A 20,734-nucleotide genomic window follows, 5' to 3' on the forward strand; every position below is an offset into this window, starting at 1 on the left:
TGAAGATCACATACTCAGGGCCACCAGGATCTACACCTACGCAGAGAGGGCTAGTTTCTCTGGTCCTCTAAGGCCACTTGATGCAAATAAGGCTGGTGGAGCATTTTTTTGGTGGAGCATGTTTTGCAGGGGTGGAAAGCAGTAGGAGCTCTGCTGCCTCCTGTATCAACTGCTCCAACCCCACTGTAGGGGGAATAGGAGGGTGGTATGGCATAGAGCTCTCATCTACATCCAGTATTCCACTGGGAGCTTCCTAAAGGGGAAAATTTACTTCTACCAGTGTCAGCCATCTTTGAATCAGGGAGATGCAACCAGTTCTCAGTGGCTCCTTCTTTTCCATTCCATTCAGGCTTCACAGAGAGGAGCATCAAGACCACGATGTTCCTCTCCTACTTGTCCATGAGAGAGACCATGGAAAGGTATTTGTTGAAGAGGCCAAGGTGTTTCCCATCCCCTCTAACTAATACAGGTGTTCGCTTTATTACCATGGAACACAACTCGACTAACTTGTCGCAGGACAGAGGAGCAGCAGAAAAGGAACTGATTGTTGGAAGATGAATGGCTCCTTTTTTCTCCTTCTGTGTATGTATACACAATTGGTGGCAGACAAGTGTGAGAAACTCACACAAACAATAGGAATTCTTCACATAGGCATAGACAAGTTACATGGTGTTTCATAAAGATCACACTCACCATACATCTGACAAGTTTAAGAAGATCCGAGGGACGGGGGTGCATGTGCCTAACAAACACCTTGATTTTACCTCCAAGAAAATTCCCCGTTATTCAAGTCGCATCACCTAAGAATGTGCTGGAAACTTGCTTTAGGGAACTCTTAGCATGTGAACTGTTGAGTTTCCTTAGAAACATATAAAAGTGTGCACTCTTTTATAAGAGCCACTTTTAGGGAACTTTGCTAATTTTGGTCTGTGATATATGTAATAGCAGTTTACATGGAATAAAAATTGAAGACCACAGTGACAAAAAAATAATGCTATAATATTAAAATAAATCAAGTGATATACTGCCATTATTCTGATACAGAATTTTTACACAGCAATATTGATACATGTACATGACAAGAAGTCAAGCAGCCCATTAGAATAGATTTTAGGGTTTCTTTTTAAATAGAAACTACATTTTAAATACATCGTTTCAGATGAGCAGCAAGTTTTATGCCAGATTAAGTAACAATTCTTTCTCTCCCTTTGAACACTAAAACAACATAGAATTCTTTGAACACCTTTTACATTTAGATGCTTTGGTTTAATGTCACAGTTTTAAAAAAATGTAAAAGCTACGTCTGTTGGTTAAACTTTTAATGTAGTGTTGCACCTAATCTACAAATACCATAATAATTACAATAAAGGTACCAAATTTAATCTAAATACACTTCTTTTGGCAGTCATCTTATGCTTTGCTCTATACTTCTGTACAACACTTCCAGTCACATTTTTAATCAAGCTTATTCAAGTATAAAAATATTGGCCAAAAGTTGCCAAGTGACTAGTGATTTTGGATGCCTCTATTTTTGGGTCCCATAGTTGGAACATTTTAAAGGGGGAGGATTTTCAGAAAGTGCTATGAAACTACCTTCTGCCAATCACTCCCTTTAAGATGTCTCAGATTGGGCACCCAAAAAATGGAAGCATCTGACATCAGTCATCCCTTTTGAAAATCTTGGCCATCACACCAGTACCTCAATGTTTGTTTTCAAGGTTTATGAGGTGAGAAAGTATGCTAGAGAATTTCTTCTGGCAAATAACTTGTTCTTCACAATAACAAGGAAAAAATATAAATACATTGAGTGGCTGTTTGTGGTTAAGAATTGCTCCTGCTAAAAAAAGACATCTTCGTTTCTGAAGTCTGATAAACATTTGAATCGGCTAGGAGAAATCCGTATGCAGGCCAAGTTAGGCAGACACGGGCAGGTGTGATGCATTCTTCTCCCAAAAAATGGGACCTGGAAGCAATTATTGAAAATGTCAGAAATGATGAGAGGAAGCAGCATCAGCAGCAGGTAGCAATAGTGCCCAATCAGTAAGCTAAAAGGGAGGCAGTGACATGAAGTCACCTTTTCCTCCAATTTTATTAATACGTCTATTGCACAAGTGCATTAACTTTAGTCATCAGTTTTTCCATAGGTACTTCACACTGGTATCTGCATACAGTTAGATGGACCCCTGCCTTCATGACTCTTTGCTCTGTACAAAGCAGCCATAAAGCAGCATAACTAGTCACAGGAAGATCACCCCACTAGAGAAGAATTATCTGATCACATAATAGCTCATATGTGTTATCCCCGCATCTACCCCCACTGTTCCCTGTGCCAAGCAATTCCTGGCTTCCGTAATGGCCTGTTGGCCTTAACAGTGCTCTAAATTATGTCCAGAGAACAGCTGGATCAGGATGGGGGGAATTCAATGGAGATTTAATAGCCATCTTTGTGCACAATTTCAAGTTTGTGTGTATATCTATCTAATAAACACACAAAAACCCGACATTATAAGATTGTTGCCTGGGTCAGCTTAACTCAGTTCCTTTGTGTGTATGCATTTTGATACAGGCTTTAGTTACCTGATAACATACTATTCTCCCACAAGAGCCCTGCCTTATTCAGATCTAGCAAGTATCTACTGAGCATGTGTGAAATTCGATTTTTCTAAGGCTTACAACTTGGCCAAATTTGGGCATATTTTCATGGGGATGGCAAAGGGCACATCCCTGAGACAAGTCCTTGGACGAAAGCCTGGGGGCACGTAGCTTTCAAAGAAAAGATCACCAGAAATATATATATATATTAAACAAAACTTTTCCCCCAGCCTTAATTCTTGGAAACAGCTGAACCATTTTGGCCGAAATCTTTCAAAAACCTCAGCCTGAGGCAGACACCTGGCATGGAAAATTTCAGCGCAACTAGTTAAAGTTTGAAAAAGTTACAAGCAATTGAAAACAGTCTTATAATGGGATGTGTCAAGCAATGTTAATCATAGGCAGTGGTACCAGCCCTGCCTATAATACAGATCTGTAGATTTAGAACATATGAACATCTTTTCCTTCCAATCACATTATTTCACATTAAATGAAAGTAATTCGACTCTTTTCTGCCACAAAGCTCAAATATGTCCATTGCATATATTACAATCTAATATTTCTATTACAGAAGTGCTCAGAGGGCTGTACATATACATATGAAGACAGTGGGGGCTGATTCTGTTCTGACTTCCACCAGTTTTACCCCAGTGCAATTCCTAATTTATATCAGCGGAAAAGGAGATTCAAACCCCAGGCCCATGTCTCAAAGAGCTGCAGTCTAAGAAATCCTGTTGTGTCTCTCTTTTATCTGCTACAGAAAAAGTCTTGGCTTGGAATTGTTCTCTGTTATGACTTAGAGGTGTATGTGAAAAAGAAGGGGTCAGTTTAAATTTAGGGTGAATGAAACTCCCCAAAAGGCATGACACAAATGTATTCCTCTGCCTAAAAACTGAGCAAGTCTCAAAACAGGTACTTACCCTGTGATAACTCTTACCACAGACATAGTACAGAAAACCACACCAGCCCTAAGCATGGGACAATGTTCCACAAGAACAGAATCTCCAGTCAAGTCAATGGGGGTTTCATTTTTCACATAGGACAGATTCAAACCCAAGGAAACCAATACTTATATCCTTGCACGATGGTCAATGAAACTTCACATTGCTCTTGGTTTGGGCCCATCAGGACAGAGGCCAGTGCTGGAATGTGGCCAAGCAGCTAAAAAAAATCATTTAAGTTTTAAAACCCACACGCCAAGCAGCTTAAAGGCACCTGTCTTGGCAGCAGCGAACGTGGGGAAGGCAATGTTCACCCGGAGCTGTAGTGGCTTCCCCCAGTTTGACACGCAATCCCAACCAACCTGACTGTCCTGAGGGGACCACACAATTTGAAGGCCTAACCAAGCAGTATCTGAACCATGTCCCCGCAGTCTGGGGAATTCCCCAGCTGGCAAGAGCCAGCATAGATGGCTCCCTGATGCCGACTGTGCAGGGAGGGAGGGGGGCTGGAGTGCGGTGCTCTCAGACTAGGCCCAGTTGGTGTATGGTTCTTGGGGAACTTGAGCCAGCAAGCCCAAGTCAGAGCAGCCTTGTTCTAACCAGCCGTGGGGCAGAGAATCAGGGAGCCGTAACTGGCCGCTGGTTCTCATCTGCTTCCCTTTCCCCCCTTTATCAGGCTGCCTTGTATGGGGGACTGGAGCCATCCTTTGCTAGGCATTCCCCTAGGCTCAGGCAGAGCCAGTTGTTTCCCCACAGCAGGCAATGGATCGGCTCCCTCCACCTGCAGCACAGCAGGCAGCCAGCCGGAGAACTGCTTACCCGCTGCAGTGGGGAAGGAACAGCAGCGGTTCAGAACACAACTGGCTCACACCAGAGCTGCTGCTGAGGCTGTAGGAGGAGTGCGATGCAGTTGGGAAGGCAGCACCCACTGCGCCTCCTCCAAGCCATGGAGCGCGTTTTCAATCCATAGCCATATAAACATTTTTCCTCTATACAGTTGACCTTGAGGGCCACAATTTAGTGTTAAGGGCCATGGATTGCATAGCCCTGCCCTAGACAGATGATCATTGATGCACTATACGGAGAGAGAGAGAACAGGACACAAATTCACCTTCCTAATTACAGGGTGTACATATTTGGGTGCATCCTTAGTAAAACAACTATTTAATTAAACCTTTTGCTCTACAATACATATAGAAATAATATTTTATTCAGGGAAAACTATGTTGGTATGTGGGGGAGATTAGTAAATAACATCACTGTGTTTAATTTGGGGGGAAGAAATGTCCAGTGGTTAGGCAATAGCCTAGTATTTAGGAGACCTGGATTCTAGATCCTGCTCTACCCCAGACTACCTGTGTGATCTTGGGCAAATCAGTCTTTCTGACCTAACTCCTGGTGTAGACAGTGCTAGGACAATACAAGAATTCTTACATCAATGTAGCTACCACCTCTTGGAAGATGGATTAACTATAGCCAATGCGAGACCCTTCCCGTCGCTGTAGTGAACATCTACACTGAAGCATGGACATAGACTAAGGAACGATATTAAGACACAGTTTTCTGCCATAAGTGAAGTGCTTTTGGTAGTCTCAGAACCGTTGCTAATAGCCACAGACTCACCGTGTGTTATTTAACACAGATGATAGTCTCAGACCAAGTGAGCTCAAGGCTAATCTTTCATGAAGACTAAATTGCCTTTCAATGTAGGATAGTCTTTGTAGAGCAAGTTTAAATTCAATGGCACAACACTGTGGGAAAGTATGAACTGAAGGTGTCTGGTTTGTACCTGACCTGCAGACAAATGAAAGGTTTCAATATTCAACACTATTAGTCTCTTAATCCTCATGCACAAAATATCTAAAGGAGGGGAAAAAACCCTGAGAAAACCTTCCATTTTATCTTTGAAAATATTTAATTTCAGAGTACAATAAGTCAACTTTGCTTTCTATCTGTTAAGTACAGTAGATTAGGCAAGCGTGAGAGTTTAAAATTAACCTTGTAAAGGTTGTAAACGTCAGTGACTAACTATAAACCAGACCTGGACATTCCTCTTTATTAACTGTACCACTGTGTATAGTCAGATAAATAATATACTGGACTTATAAATTATAATAAATAATAATAATAAACTCATTGAAGAACTAGGACCTGATTCTCATTTACAGTGAGGCTCCCTTACATCCCTCTGTTAATATAAAGGGGCCTTAAAGTGGGAGTAAATTACATTACTTAGTGCAAATGATAATGCCTTACTGGAAGATTTAAGGGTATATTTTTAGCCAGACTGAAGCCTCTACTTTCTTACATTCAGAAAATGAATTGCAGACATGAAGTCGTGCCTACAGTCAGCTAGTCAGAGGTACAACTAATTTGTATTGCAGTCACAGACCTGAAATTAATATCTTCCACAGATGGCTACTCTTAGGTCACATGTTTTCTTGGGCATGACTTTCAGACCACCAAGTTTTAAAACTATAGTCTCAAACCCCTTGGTAAAATAATTTTCAAAATGAATCTATGATTCTGATCCCATTCTATGTCAATTTCTCTCCCACCATCTCCAATAAAAGGACTAAACCCCAATAAAGTTTAGCTCAATGTATATACAGTAGTTAAAAGTAGTATTCTGGGTCACATGAATGCTGTTGACTATGTTCGGAAAAGACGTGGCTCACGCTGTTAGATTTGCAAGGAAGTTTAACCATTGTGACAAGATGTTCCAATGAGTCTTCTACTGTATAAAAAAAAAAAATCTGTTGGAGCTAGATGTTCAGTCATATGTTTTTGAGCATCAGTTTAATAAAGGTAGCCTTTAACGAGAGCTCTCAAATGCAGTTTTTACTTTTTCGGGAACCAATAGCTTTTTAAATAGCTTTTTGAGGCATCAGTGGATCTTTAAGCATAAGAGCACAACTGGCATTGATGTGGAATATCCGTGAATGAGCTCCAATGAATATACCAGCTGTCTTGATGTATATTGAAGTTTTTATTATTTGTGTGAATGGTTCTTACTCACGAGAGTAGTCCCACTGAAGCCATTGACATTTACTTATATTACCAAGGACTACTTGCATGAGGAAGTGCATCGGGGGTTGGGCCCTGGAGCTGTAAAATGCTGTCCCTATCAAATAATGCAAAAGAAAAATGTACAGTACTTTTGACCTTGGGTTTTCTTCAGAATAATTTTGACAGTAATATATTTCTGTACGTATGTTCCTTCAATGCTGTTTCCATAAAGATGCAAACTACTGAGTATTGTAACTGACACCACGGATCCTTACATTTTTACCCTGTATAATTTTTTTATGCAATTTGACTTACAACAAAATGCGTTCACATTTATTTCTGCCTTGTCAGTTTCAGTACCGTAAGAAACGCCATTAGTACGTACTAACTTTATGACTCAAAGGATGACATTCTTCTCCCAAGTTGCCCATTGGCGTGCACATTCGGAGGCTGCGAATCCAGAGACTAACTGCGCAGCACATGTCACCCCCACACTGCAGATCCCTGTCGCAAGCCTGAAGTTTAATAAATAGATAAATAGTGTTAGGCAAACAAATGCACTCCATAAATAGCCCATTCCACAGCTTTTTGCAAATATCTGTGCTACACTTTTATGTAGGAACCGTAGGATATATGAAAAAGATTGCAAGCAATGATGGCTCATTTCACATTTATAACAACATACTAGACCTGATCCTGTAAGATGCTCAGTCCCTATAGCTCCAACTAATTTAAGTGGAAGTTGCAGGTGCCCAGTTCTGCTCAGCACCTGGATGTTTAAACAAACTATGGCTGCAGGATTAACTCTGTCATCAGCTACCCCCATGTATCCGTGAGGGCTAAACTGGAACTAGTCTATAGCCTCTATTCAAGCAAGCTTCCCAAAATGCTGCCGGAATAGTGATGGAGTTAGGTGTATGCTGATGTTCTTTCCTAATTCATGGCCTGAGGAAGTTGAGTAAGTGTAAAATGACTACAGTGCGCCAAACAGATGAGAGCCTCTGCCTTGAACAGAAGCTAATGCTGTGAAATTCACAAATGAATTTAAAGAGTTTTGAATCACTTTTCCTTCTAGATTCTAATTCTAGTATTTTATGGTTGAGTGCCTTTGCAAATGTAAGATCGTATTATACTTTTATCACAAAAGTCCTTTTGGAACTAGGTAAAATAAAAGATTAATCAGGGATTTTATGATGAGTATCTAGACCATATTCTGCATCTAAATTAAAAGGGGTTTTTAATATCTAAGAGAGTGGCTTGGCATAAACAATCCACACACAGATAGGTGCTGATCTACACGGTAGAAGGGGGTGTTCTATATTGTAAATTTCAGCCATTGGTTTAAGACATACTTGCATAAGCACAAAATAAACTAGGAATTGCTTTGTAGGTTTTGAAAACCAAAAATGTAAGAGCAAGTGAAACACTGGGGTTCAAAAGTGAATTACTAACCATATTTATTCCTGTTAAAATAGATTTAAAAAAAAAACCCAAAAAGGTTATAAGGATTTTAATTATACTAATATAGGGCCAACTCCCTTTCTTCTTTCCCATATGAGAGGTTCCACTGAAGTTAACTGGCCTTATCGCATAACAAAGATAAACTCAATTGGACCTTTTTTTTAAAAAAAATAATCTGACAGCAGGATTGACTGGCAAAAAAGGATTCTGATCAATTGTCTCAAATAGGCAAACTGAGAAAAGTGTGCATAAGGAATCTTAATTGATCTGAGGGAGACTTTTTTCTTTTTTAAAAAAAGTACATAAGTATCTTACAGTGGGATTTACATGATAAATGCCATTATACCATATTCCCCTTGGTAAATATTATACCATTTCAAACAGCAGAACTCATATAAAAATGCATATTTACTGAACAGATAGTAACTTAAAAAGCTGTTGAGGCTAGGGTCGAGCAATGAAATAGCACATGTAACCAAAATGTGTAGCATTCATAATAAAATATATATTTAATAAACTCAACAGCTATTATAAACTAGCCTAAATACATACTTATACAAAAGATTAAGATGACTCAAACTGCTGTTAGGGACTCTCAGATAGATAATGTTTGTTTTCCAACTGTCCATAAATACCAAATTAAATCAACTGTCAAATTCTGCACTAGTGACACTATCATAAAGCCACAATAATAGCACTGATTTGAAATTATTTCTTTTGGCTTTACAACAGAGTTTAGTGGTGGTGCAACCACATGCAAAAAGTTTGGGGAGGAGAGAGCAGTCTGAGAATGCACTGAGTCTACAATACTACTGTGGTGCACATAAACAAGACAATTAAAAAGGGGTGGGGGCTTCCTCTTCCTTCTCCTGTTGTCAGGTCTCTGGAATTTTGGTCCTTTGTTTTGGTATATAAAATTAACTTATTAAGTCTGTCATTTGTGGGGGGAAAGGGAGAAGGAAAAAGGTGCTTACACTACAACTGCACAGAATCAAGTTTTAACTGGCATGGCATCTCTGGGTGCTTATCAGACCCACCTTATGCTGGAGCATTTTGAATGAATTGAACACATGCAAGTTTACAGTATCCATTCCCCCTGTCTTGTGAAAGCCGAACAGCTGGCAGTGCCTTCCCAGGAAGTAGGGAAACTCATGCTATGGTGATCTGAAATCTGCTCCTGAACATGAACAATAGGCAGTACATTTGAATGCTGCGCTACTCTTTATGGGTCAGATTCTGGCATCCATGCCCATCCTGAGTAGTACCTTATTCCCCAAGGATTTCCATTTATTTCAGTGAGAGTAAGGGTGGTAGAATCTAGCTTTGAAACAAAACTGAATACATTCTAAATAAAATTGATGTTTAAGACATTGTGTTAGTCAGTATTCTTTTCAACCTGATCTTCAGCTATTTACTCTGAACCCATTTAAGGTTTTCCCCTTAAGAATTAAATTACACTATTCAAATTCTCCTCCCCCCCCCCAAACCCTAAAAAAGGATGGCCCCACGTTCATTTTTTAGCTTCACACTTTCTCTTATCTCCATCATTTAACACATACCAATATCCCCTGTATTTGGGGCATAACACTGTGGTTACTTAAAGACATTCCTACTCCTCAGCCCATGTTAAACTAAATTCTTGTGGAAAACCCTGGTAACTTTCTGAACACTTTATTTGGGATTTAGTGCCCAATCTAAAGTCCATGTAAGTTAATGGAAAGACCCTCCCTGACTTCAATAGGCTTTGAATGAAGCCCTTAAACTTGCATAAGGAGTAATATCCACTGTGCACATGCATGCTGAGTGAATGATAAAAAGAAAAATGAACAAAGCACTTATCTGGTCTGTGAGTATTTCACATAACCAAAAGTACATAGCAAAAGTATTAGTAAAAATAAACTTCGGGTTTTAAGCATTTTATCATTCTAATACACTTTTCTTTTCTAATCCATTTAGTCCCTGCTGACTGTTCAGTTCTTCACTATTAGCCTTTTTACTGGGTTTTTTAAATGTTTTAAAGGTGTGGATAAGACATTATTAGCAAATACATATTTAGACTGGATCTACATTGTATCTGGAAATAAATTCTTAAATGTTTCAAAACTCCTCACGGTTTCTCATGTGAAAGTGAATGGATTCTGAACCAGTCTCTCCACTGATTTCAAACTGGGCTTAGACCAGAACCCATTCAATGAAGTATCTCTGTTGCCAGGAATACAATTTCTAAATGGCTATATTATGTACTGAAAATACACTTTAAGATCTCTAAAGAATGTAAATGCTTAACTACTGATCTAAAGCAAAGGTTGAAAAAGAACCGTTTTAACTTTAAAATAATCTAACAATTTTTATTTAAACAATGAACATATTAGAAAAATTTTATTTTTTCACCCCCCCCCCCCCCCCCAAAAGTAAATTCCAATAAAAAATTGCAACAAACAATTCACTATCAACTCATGGCCAGTTCAGGAAAGAAAAAAAAAAGGAGAGTGAAAGAGATACAGTAATATACAAAGCATTGTGTTTTCTGAACCTTTTAAAGCAGGTGCATTTCATCTGGTGAAATGAATAGAAGAATCTCAAAATGTATTTAAAAGAAATTAAGCCTGTACAAATTAGACATTTTTAACATGAATATCTAAGTTGGGCAATAGGAGACAAGTAATAGGGGGGAAATGAATGGACAGTAGTGTTTTAAAACTTCTAAATACATTAAAACACAATTAAACCCTCTCTTATGCAACCACTCAAGGGAAGAACAAAAATTGGCTTCTTAACAGAGATAGTCATCAAATAAAGTTAATTCTATTAAGTATGATTGAGGATATGTTTGGGAGATCTTTTATGGACAGTAGGATGCTTAACAAGGCTTCAGTGGATATCGTATGTTAAATGACCAAGTTTCACTGCATATTAAAAGTTTAACCAGGAAAGTACTGTGGGTAATTCTTTCAGTGGACACTCACACAGCCTAAAGATCTCAGATATAAAATCCAGGGGAAAACTTGACAGCTTTCAATCCATCTGCTGGAAATAAGCTAAAAAGCTGAAAGGAGCTGGATTTCCTGGTGAGACAAGGTCTTCTGGTAAGTTATGCGAGAAGAAAAGCAAAATCAAATGGAAGCACTAGCTGTTACTGGGAATCAATCAGCAACCCCGGCTTTTCATTTTAACTAGTTACAAATAAAACATCAAAAGCAACCAACATGAACTGTCCCCCAGGGCCAACCCTTCTGGGCTAAGACTATCAGCTCGATCCTGCAGGCTTCAATGGGAGATCTGCCGGAGGCAGGACTGCAGGGTGGGACCTTGGGCCTGGACACAGACTGGGGGGGGATCAAACCCAGGCCAGGGATTTTCAACATTCAGCAAGTCATTTAATCTCGTTAAACAAGCTCTTCCTGTCCCCAGTAACCCCCCATCAGCGCAGACCAGGCGCAGGCACCTTTGTCTTGAGAAAGACCAGGGGGTGTGCGATAAAACCCCGCCAGGTGGGGGCAGAAAGGAACTTCTGGGGGGACAAAGTAAGGCTCTACTGGCTCCCTGACTGAGCAGCTGCTGCCAGAACGCACTGGGGAGACATTAGGCACCTAGCTCCCCCATGGTGTAATGGGAGACACCCCCAGCACCTGGGACCACTCACCCCTGCAGAGAGACCCCTCAGCATCTGGGACCATTGATCTCCAACCATCCCCACAGAGACTGCCAGGATCTGCGACCACTGACCCCCTATCATCCCCATAGAGACCCCCAGGCCCTGGGACCATTCACCCCCATAGGAATTCCAACTCACCCCCCGGAAACCCCAGCCACCTGGGACCAATGACTCCCTACCATTATCACAGAGACCCCCAGCACTTGGGACCTATGACCCTCCCCCCAGACACTCCTGCACCTGGGACCACTGACCCCCCCACCTCCACAGAGACCCCCAGCACTGGGACCACTGACCCCCCCACCTCCAGAGAGACCACTGACCCCCCCACCTCCAGAGAGACCCCCACACCTGGGACCACTGACCCCCCCACCTCCACAGAGACCCCCAGCACTGGGACCACTGGGACTGACCCCCCCACCTCCAGAGAGACCCCCAGCCCCCAGACCCCCCCACCTCCAAACCCCCACACCTGGGACCACTGACCCCCCACCTCCACAGAGACCCCCAGAACTGGGACCACTGACCCCCCCACCTCCAGAGAGACCCCCCAGAAACCCCCACACCTGGGACCACTGACCCCCCCACCTCCACAGAGACCCCCAGCACTGGGACCACTGACCTTTCTCATCCCCCCACAGACCCCCATCGACACCCCTCCTCCCCAGCTCCTGCTGGGACCACTCACCCCTCTCGCCCCCTAGTCCCAGGAGCCGGCTCAGCCCAGCCCCGCCCTGAGCTAGGGGGCGCGCCCCGGCGGGGCGGCCGGAGCCGGGGAGTTTAGCAGGGACGGGGGCTGCCCCGGGCTCTCACCCCGGTGATGACCGCGGCCTCCCCCGCGGAGAGCAGCAGCAGCAGCAGGAGGGGGGCGCAGCGCGGGCTCCGCATGGTGCCGGTGCCTGGCCGCGCTGGGTCCGCCCCGAGGGCAGCGGCAGCGGCGGCAGCTGGAGGAGCAGAGCCGGGAGCCGGGGCCGCTCCCGCCGTTATAAAGCTCGGGGGCTGCCCTTCCAAGCAGCGTGAGTCACCCGCCGCCCCGGCAGCGCCGCGGGAGAGGCAGCGTGGGGGGGAGAGACGGGGAGAGGGGAGCCACACGCCCGCCCGCGGGGGGCACCAGGCGAGGGAGACACACCCACCCCGGGGGGGGGGCACAGGCAGTGACACACCCACGCACGGGGGCATGGGGATCGACACACCCATTCATGGGGGTGAGCAGAGACAGTGACACACCCACCCACGGGGGGCACAGACAGTGACACACCCACCCACGGGGGGCACAGGCAGTGACACACCCACTCCCGGGGGGCATGGGGATCGACACACCCATTCATGGGGGTGAGCAGAGAGTGACACACCCACCCACGGGGGGCACAGGCAGTGACACACCCACTCACGGGGGGCATGGGGATCGACACACCCATTCATGGGGGTGAGCACAGACAGTGACACACCCACCCACGGGGGGCCCAGGGAGCGACACACCTGCCCCTAAGCAGACAAGGGAGCAGTGCACTCCCAGAGAGAGGGTCATGGACTGGTGTGCAAAAACACACTTGGGGACAGGTGAGACACACACACAGAGTCACAAAGGTGCTGGCAAGAGAATTGTGCAGGGGGCACAGGGCAATGCACACAAGGTGACAAGACACACAGAATGGGACAGAAAGAGAGACAGGGAAGCCAGCACACTGGGATCCATGTACCATGACCCGAGGCAGCCAGAAGGGAACATAGATGCAAACACACAAAAGATACACACAGAGTGTCATAGACACGCACACACTTGTTAAATATGGTGGCTAATCCACATAGGGGATAAAGAGCCAGGTATCAGCTTTAGTGGAATGGGAAAGACCTGATCTTTGGAGCTGAGGGCCCAGCTTTCTGGCAGGTGCTAGCGGGGGGGGGGTGGGGGGTGTGTGTGTGTGTGTGTGTGTGTGTGTGTGTGTGTGTGTGTGTGTGTGTGTGTGTGTGTGGAGCTCATTACACATGAGACATTCATTCAGAGAGACACGGGGCAGTACACATCCAGTTGGGACATATGTGTGATTTGCCAGTTGTAGTGACTGGAGGGAGCTACATTGGAGCTGACTTACCTGTCCAACTTTTGCCAGTGTCAGTGCAACTATAGGGAGGACTCTCAAACACCCCCCCCCCACACACACCTTCAAGGTTTTTTTCCTGAAACAACAATATCTAGGGGTTGTCTCTGGAATGCATTCATCTTATCTCCAGACTTAGAACAGCAGCGCAGGAGCATTAGGAAAGCACTCTCTCTTTCTCATCCACACTTCCCCCCTCCATTTTCCTTCCTCCTTTCCCTGTCCCTTTTCTTCCTCCCTCACTATCCCCACTCATTTCCCCTCTATGCCTTTGCTGCCTCTATGTCCCCACTTACCTCATGTTCTCCACTGCTCTCTGTCTCCGTTCCCTCCCTCTGACCCCTTGCCCACTCCCTTTGGATTCCTACTTCCCTCTCACACATACTGCTCTGTTCTTTCAGATTTCTCAAACTCTCCTTTTGCAAACAGGAAGGCTGATCCATTGCTACTCCCACTTTTGCATGATTCTTAAAGCAGTCGCATTCTTTGATTGAAGTTATTTTAAATGCAGTTGAGAGGGAACATATAAACATACTGATTGTCTCAATGAAATCCTGCTTAGTCCAATTTTGATCAGGCTCTGTCAAATCAATTTGGTGGGCTATGGCCCCTATGGGGGTCAGTCTGCCTGGCAGCGTTTTCATTACAAACTTGGGTTTGTTTGTGGGGTTTTTTTGGTGTTTAGAACTTGGTCATAGAAATGCTCTGAGGGTAAATATGATCTCAGTAAATAAAGTCTTATTTCAAGAATAATTTAAAAGCAAATTGGGATCGGCCATTTTTGAACAGCCAAAAAATGTTGTGGATCATTAGGTGAGTTCTTCACCTGATGTTCAGTGTAGCTATGCACATTTATGAGGGCCAATTTGCACCAGCTGAAGATCTGCCCCATTATTTCTGGTATCCTAGAAATGCACAACTGGCTGATTTAATGCATGAATTGCTATTTTCATAGTTCCTAGATGTCCAGTGTTTGAAGAGTCAGATGAGCACTGTGAACTCCACATCTGTTAAGCCTTCCAAAACCCAAGAAACTCAAGATCAATTCAAGAGGGGAGAAGGGAAGAATGTTATCAATCTCATGTCGAATCAGGAATTTCTTTGAAATATATATACACGTTTTCAGTCTGTTGTGAATTTTACTGCTTTATGAAACGTTCCCAGTTGCCAGCCCTAAAGGTTATTATATCCATAGAACAGGTACTCATCCATCCCATGCTACCCGGTAATGTCCCTCAACCAGGAGCTGCCGGGAACACATCTAGAAGTAAGAGGTTAATTTAAGGCCATTCATTCCTTGGCCTCTTAGCCGAGACTGTTGAGGATGCTCATTAGTATCAGATTTGATGAGGACATATGTCCAGTGGGAACTGGAGTGAAATCATGCTACTCATTTCACATAGGCTGTTATGCAGTTATGATATAGTACAAACTGTTGGTTATTACCGACTTGTGCTGGATCTGAACTGGTGATCTAGAGGTGAAAAGTTCTATATACCATTGCAATTCCCCTACACCACTAATTTGAATGTGTAAATTCAGAATTACTTTGAAGAAGTGAACCCAGTGCAAAACTACATGGGCTTTTAGTTCCTCACAAAACCATAATTTTGAATCAAATCAAAATCAAATCAAATTAAAAGTTTGGTGCCTTTCAAAGTACATTTTATGACTTGCTAGGGTAGGGCTGTCTCCCCTGCCGGGACAAGCCTGGGCTAAATCTGCCCCACACTGGACGAGTCTTTTGGTTTTCCCCTCAGCGTTTCTGTCCTAGAGTGTTCGAGGTGGGTCTTGGTCTGGGCCTGAGGAAGGTCCCTCCAACCTGGGGGGGGATTATGATGAGTCTAAACGCCCAGGCCCCAGCAGAGTATCTTTCCTTGGTTCCTTTGGTGGGGCTGTAGTCGTGATGGTGCAGCCCTGGGGGGAAAGGGGTGGGGGAGCAGGAGCCCTTCCCTCAGGCTGGTGCCTGTTTTTTTTTCCTTTTGCTGCTCTCCTTCTGGAGAGAAGCACTATCCCCTATATTGGCAGAGACCCCCACGCTCACTCCTTTTTTCATTCTTTGTCCCACGCAATCGGTTGTGTCCTGGGTCCAGTGACTCCTCCCACCCCAGGGGGAGGGCTTTTAGCAAGCCCGCCCACTTTCCAGATCACAAATAGTGGTACCCTGTTGTAGCCCGCTGGCCTGACTTTATCACACTAGTTATTTACTCAACTTTCCAAGGAAGAATACCTGGACACCTGTTGACTTCCATGGACCTTGGATCAGGCCCATAATGGCTAACATTACATCTTTCCAAACCTTCGGACAGATTTGCTGGTTCCTTTCCTGGTCCCAGTCTAACCTCACAGTCAATATTGCCCTGCTGTTCTACAGTAGAGAAAAAAAAAGTACATGAAGTGTACTTATTTCTCTCCCTTTTTTTTTTTAAACTAAATATCTGTTTATCCTATAATTTCCTTGCATTATCCTCATTGTCCTCTAACAACTAACATCTGGAAAGAGTATAATTTTTATAATGCCAATCAATCCTGTCTGAAGTAAAATTCACAGAAAAATTTAAGAAAAGATGTTTTCACACCATCCATCTCAGAAATTGTGTCAGAACATCAACATTTATTTCCTAAAATCAGCCTTGCAGAAGAGTCTTATGCTAGTTCCTGTTGTTTCAAGCATTCTGGATGGCCGTCAGTACCTTCTGCAACGTGCGGTATTTCTTATACTAGTGTTGTCAGGGGGCACAGCTCCTCTCCCGCCATCTCCCTGTGGAAACTGCATGGACTCTAGTGGTTGCTTCTTCACCCTATTCTTCTATTTCAAGTTCCTGCCACCATTTCTACAACATTCCCCAAGCAACCATCTATTTACAGGGCCAACAACACTTTTGGCCCTCTTCCCAGGAGCTGGGGGGAACAGAGGTCTCCCTCCTTTGAGGCATCCATGTTACTCAGCTGGTCCTGGGCACTTCCTTCCTGCCTCTTTATCAGCCTTGGACTGATGGGGTAATTGGCTCCTTAGACCATCCAGCCTAACTGTCTAATTACCCCCATCAGCTTTCTCAGGGAGAACTAATTGACATTGAGTGATCAGAGGGCAGACTCCTCTGTTCACACCCTGTCACAAGTGGATTCTCAGTTTGAGGAATAAATAACACAAATAATTCCATAGTCTCCTTCGCTTTTGAGGAGCAGTGGGCGCTGTCTGGGGTTCTCTGCTCGGTATCCCCTTTATGTTCCCTTTGTTTAACCCTTTGACCTTCGCACCTGTTCCTGTTTTTTCACTCGTTGTCCCCCGTAATCAGTTGAGTTCCGGACTCAGTAGCTCCTCCCCTTAGGCTGGGGGAGGGGCTTTTAGCCATGCCCACCCACGTGCCAGAATCCAAATAGTGGTCTCCTTAACAAAGGAGAGCTGTGCTATTTCCTTCTGCCCTGAGAGGCAGGTCTGAGATTCAGGAGCAAAATAACTGTATTTTATTCATTCATGCACTATGTCCATGTTTCCCAAGTCAAACAGGACTATGATGAACATGGATTTATTTCTCATTCCTCCTCCTAGATAACTTTTCAATTGGCTATATATGGAGTAAGAGGGTATCAGAATCTAGCCCTTAAGTAGTATGGGGTCCTGCATATTAACATTCCAAACTTCTGCTAGAGCCGTCATGATGATAAAACCTATGGCATCCACTCCTTCCTTACTAGGAAACCCAGTACTATTGAGCCGTCTGCCCCTATCTCTGAGAGGCCCATGATGCCATCATCCACTTGTTATGCTTTCAAACAAACACCTCATGCTTTTTGCCATGCTGCTCCTCAGACTCGGGACATGCTTCCCATAAACATCCGCAAAGTTACCTCATCACCCTCCTTCAAAACACTCAACTTTCTTCTTTGCCATGAGAACTATAAAACAACTTGACTGTGGTTAGGCTGCTGGTGTCCTGAGACCACTGTCTATCATGTTGATCAATATTGGCTTCTTGTTTCCTTATATGCCCTGTCTGTCTGTCTCCATTTGTTGTCTCTTTGTCTTATCCTTAGAATGTAAATTGTTTGGAGTAAGGACAGCCTTTCTTTTTTTTCTTCTGGGTTTCTACAGCACCTAGCACTGTGGGGGCCTGGTCCATGTTAGGGCTCTTAAATGCTACAGTAATCCAAATACATTAATTAATTAAATAAAATATGTGCCTGTAGAATTATTTCCTTGTCTTGTTTCTGGTAGGTTCTCCCTCCTCTCATAGTAAAAGTTTGTGATTATATATCTGTACATACCTCAGATTAGAATCCTGACTGATTATTTTTAAGCAGGTCACTTTCATTAAAATGATTCCTTTACAACCTTCGTTTTCAATCTGCTGACTTCAAACACTTGAGATAAGGTGGGGTTAAAATGTTACAATATAATGCGATAGCTTGATCCATGTAAAGGTAGGACTTGCAGACGTGCTATAGATGTTAAAGCTGAGAGTTTTAAAGAGGCCTAAAGGTACTCAAGTTCCTAATGCCTTTAGAACCCTTTGAAATTCCAAGCAAAAGGCCATGATACTGCCATGACTTTTCTTTTTATTTAGCCCTGCTCCCATTTTTACATCACCATCAGCAATCCATTAAACAGCCACTTTTTTTTTAAATCACAAAAACGCGAATATCAGAATTGGGAATATCATCCTAAATGAATAACTTACTTAAATGTGACACAATAAGTTATTGTTAGTCTAAGATCTCAATTGGTTTTAGAAACCTAAGTAAAACCCTTATTTTTAGATTTTCAATGCAGTTAGTAACTGTCTTTTTTTAAATTCCTCTTACTGAAACCTAATTGTCTATGAGTAGGCACTTTAATTATTTGGTCTATTCAAGTGATAATGCACAACAAAGTTTACAGATTTTTAAAGAATAAGAATACGAATATATCAGTTATCTAAAAAGACTATTTTCTCAAAAAAGAAATAAGTAAATGCATATAATACAATACAAGACACGACCATTAAACTTTTTGTCCTGAAAACTCTGTTAATAACTAATGTGTCTAATTTGTTTAATCTCTCTTTCACACTTAGTACAAAACAAAGGTCTGAATTCATTGAAGCTTAGTCCAAGTACTGTAGGTTCTAGACAACAGGAAGAACAGTCATATAAATCAGGTGCTTATGGGGATTTGTGTAGGGTTATGAACAAAGCCACTAGAATATTATGTACCTTTCCCTAGCATCGTATATAAGACATTTTTCCCCTGAAAGAAAAATGGTCAGGTGATCCTAGCAGCTGAAACAGCTGCCAACCAGCAGCCTCAGAGAGGACCCACTGAGGCAAAGATACTCTAGGCAATTTGGGTGGTGAGCGTATTTGGGACAATCATCCTACTGGAACTTTCCTTGAAATGAAGGACAGTGGAGATCTACTGTATTGCTACTGCCTATGCCCTCTTTCTTCGGCGCTTTGGAGCCTTACATTTTTTCTGTGTCTGCATGGTTGAAGAATAGGGTGGGTTGGTTTTTTTTGGTGAAGATTTAGAAAAAACAAATCTTTTTTGTTTTTGCTGATATTTTCTGTGGAAAGTTTTAATGTTTCATCAAAATATTCTGGCTGAAAACCAAAATATTTCATTTCAAACTGGCTGCCAGGTAGGTGAGGTGCTTATATTTCCATTGCACACTCAGGGCTGGACCCTTTAACTCAGTGATACTCAGATCTCTATGGTTCAGGAGCCAAATTAGGGATCAACATTACTCAAAACGGCCACAGTAGTGTGAATTCATTGTTTCATTTACTATAGTACTGTTCATATTTAAACAGTATGATAGAGGAAATATTTAGTTTATATATGTTATTCTCACAGCAAAGAAGTTAATAACTTAATGCAAGTTGATAACTTAATTGATTATTAACATAGTAAAAGCATCCTGATTGATAAATAACTTAGATTGGATAATAGTTAAATCACAGTGTTTTAATATCATGTGCTGTAAAGAGCTGCAGGAGACACATTAAAGAGCCACTTGTGGCTCGTGAGCCACAGCTTGAGTGTCACTGCTTTTAACAGGACTACATCGCCCATTATGTATCACAGCCAGGGACACCTATGTTACATCCTTCCCTCTCACCGGGAGGACAGACAGTGTTGCATCATGGGAGATGTAATCCAATCTGAAGGCTCAGTCTATAGGGGAGAATGGCAGCATAAGTTGCTCAAACTGCAATACCCATGAAATCATGGTAGCATTTTGAATTTAAATGTTTTTGGACAAAATATTTCAATTTTTTTCTGATGAAATATTGAACATTTTCTGAAGAAAGCAGACACTTGTGAAAAATTTAGTTGAAAACCCCAATTTTCCATTAAAAAAAGTTGCAGCAGAAAATTTTGAACAAGCTCCAGAGCATCTTTAAGGATGATAAAAATGGCAAATTCCTGTGACTTTGCTTGACAGGAGCCAGAAGATATACCTACTTCATTTATAAAGAACCTGGGAAAACATCTTATTTTCATCCACAATCTCTACTGTGGAGAGTATGTGTTGTGTTAATTAAACACGGTAAAGTTGGACTTCCATGGTTACTGGGAGAAAAGCTGTACAACGTGTGGAAACTAAGTTCTGATGCCATGATGGGTGAAGAAGTTCAGATCTCTGGTATAGCTAAGCTTCCAGACTTTGATTCAGCCATCCATTTATATTCAGCAAAGGACTAAAGCATATGTTTAACTTTAAGCATATTGTTACATCCCATTGAATAATCCACATGGCTTAAGTGCTTTGGATGTATAGGAATGGAGATAAGAACATTGTCAAATGCTTTGCTGAACTATGACCTTGGAAGCTAAGAAACTCATTCAAACCTCCAGATTCTGCAAAATTAAGTTGACTTTCTTGGGGACTTCCCAGTTCTGCTTTTTTCCCAGTGTAGCCAGAAATATGAGAAGAGATCATATTATGGAAATAGGGCCCCAGATATACATTTATTTTGCAAATGACAGTAAA

At 42.6% G+C, this 20,734-nt stretch overlaps 1 protein-coding gene across 1 annotated transcript; it reads right to left on the minus strand.

Annotated features, from left to right (window-relative positions):
• Positions 1-973: 973 nt before the first annotated feature.
• Positions 974-12,546, minus strand: PROK2 (prokineticin 2). Its single transcript, XM_067540221.1, has 3 exons — positions 12,472-12,546; positions 6,932-7,057; positions 974-1,963 (listed from the first exon to the last, which is right to left on the minus strand). Exons 1-3 carry the CDS (start codon positions 12,544-12,546, stop codon positions 1,838-1,840), a joined length of 327 nt encoding a protein of 108 aa, XP_067396322.1. The 3' UTR covers positions 974-1,837.
• Between the last annotated feature and the right edge of the window lie 8,188 nt (positions 12,547-20,734).

Source organism: Emydura macquarii, unplaced genomic scaffold (genome assembly GCF_026122565.2).
Source record: "Emydura macquarii macquarii isolate MOO-44397 ecotype Brisbane River unplaced genomic scaffold, CSIRO-AGI_Emac_v2 contig_71, whole genome shotgun sequence".
Classification (NCBI taxonomy): domain Eukaryota; kingdom Metazoa; phylum Chordata; order Testudines; family Chelidae; genus Emydura; species Emydura macquarii.

Bases quoted from the DNA above. Each gene is read 5' to 3' on its own strand.
- PROK2 (XM_067540221.1), bottom strand. From the start codon at position 12,546: ATGCGGAGCCCGCGCTGCGCCCCCCTCCTGCTGCTGCTGCTGCTCTCC. The intron at 7,058-12,471 runs GTGAGAGCCCGG...ATTAAACTTCAG, and splicing joins AGGCCGCGGTCATCACCGGG to GCTTGCGACAGGGATCTGCA. The intron at 1,964-6,931 runs GTTAGTACGTAC...AATTGCTTCCAG, and splicing joins GTCATCCTTTGAGTCATAAA to GTCCCATTTTTTGGGAGAAG.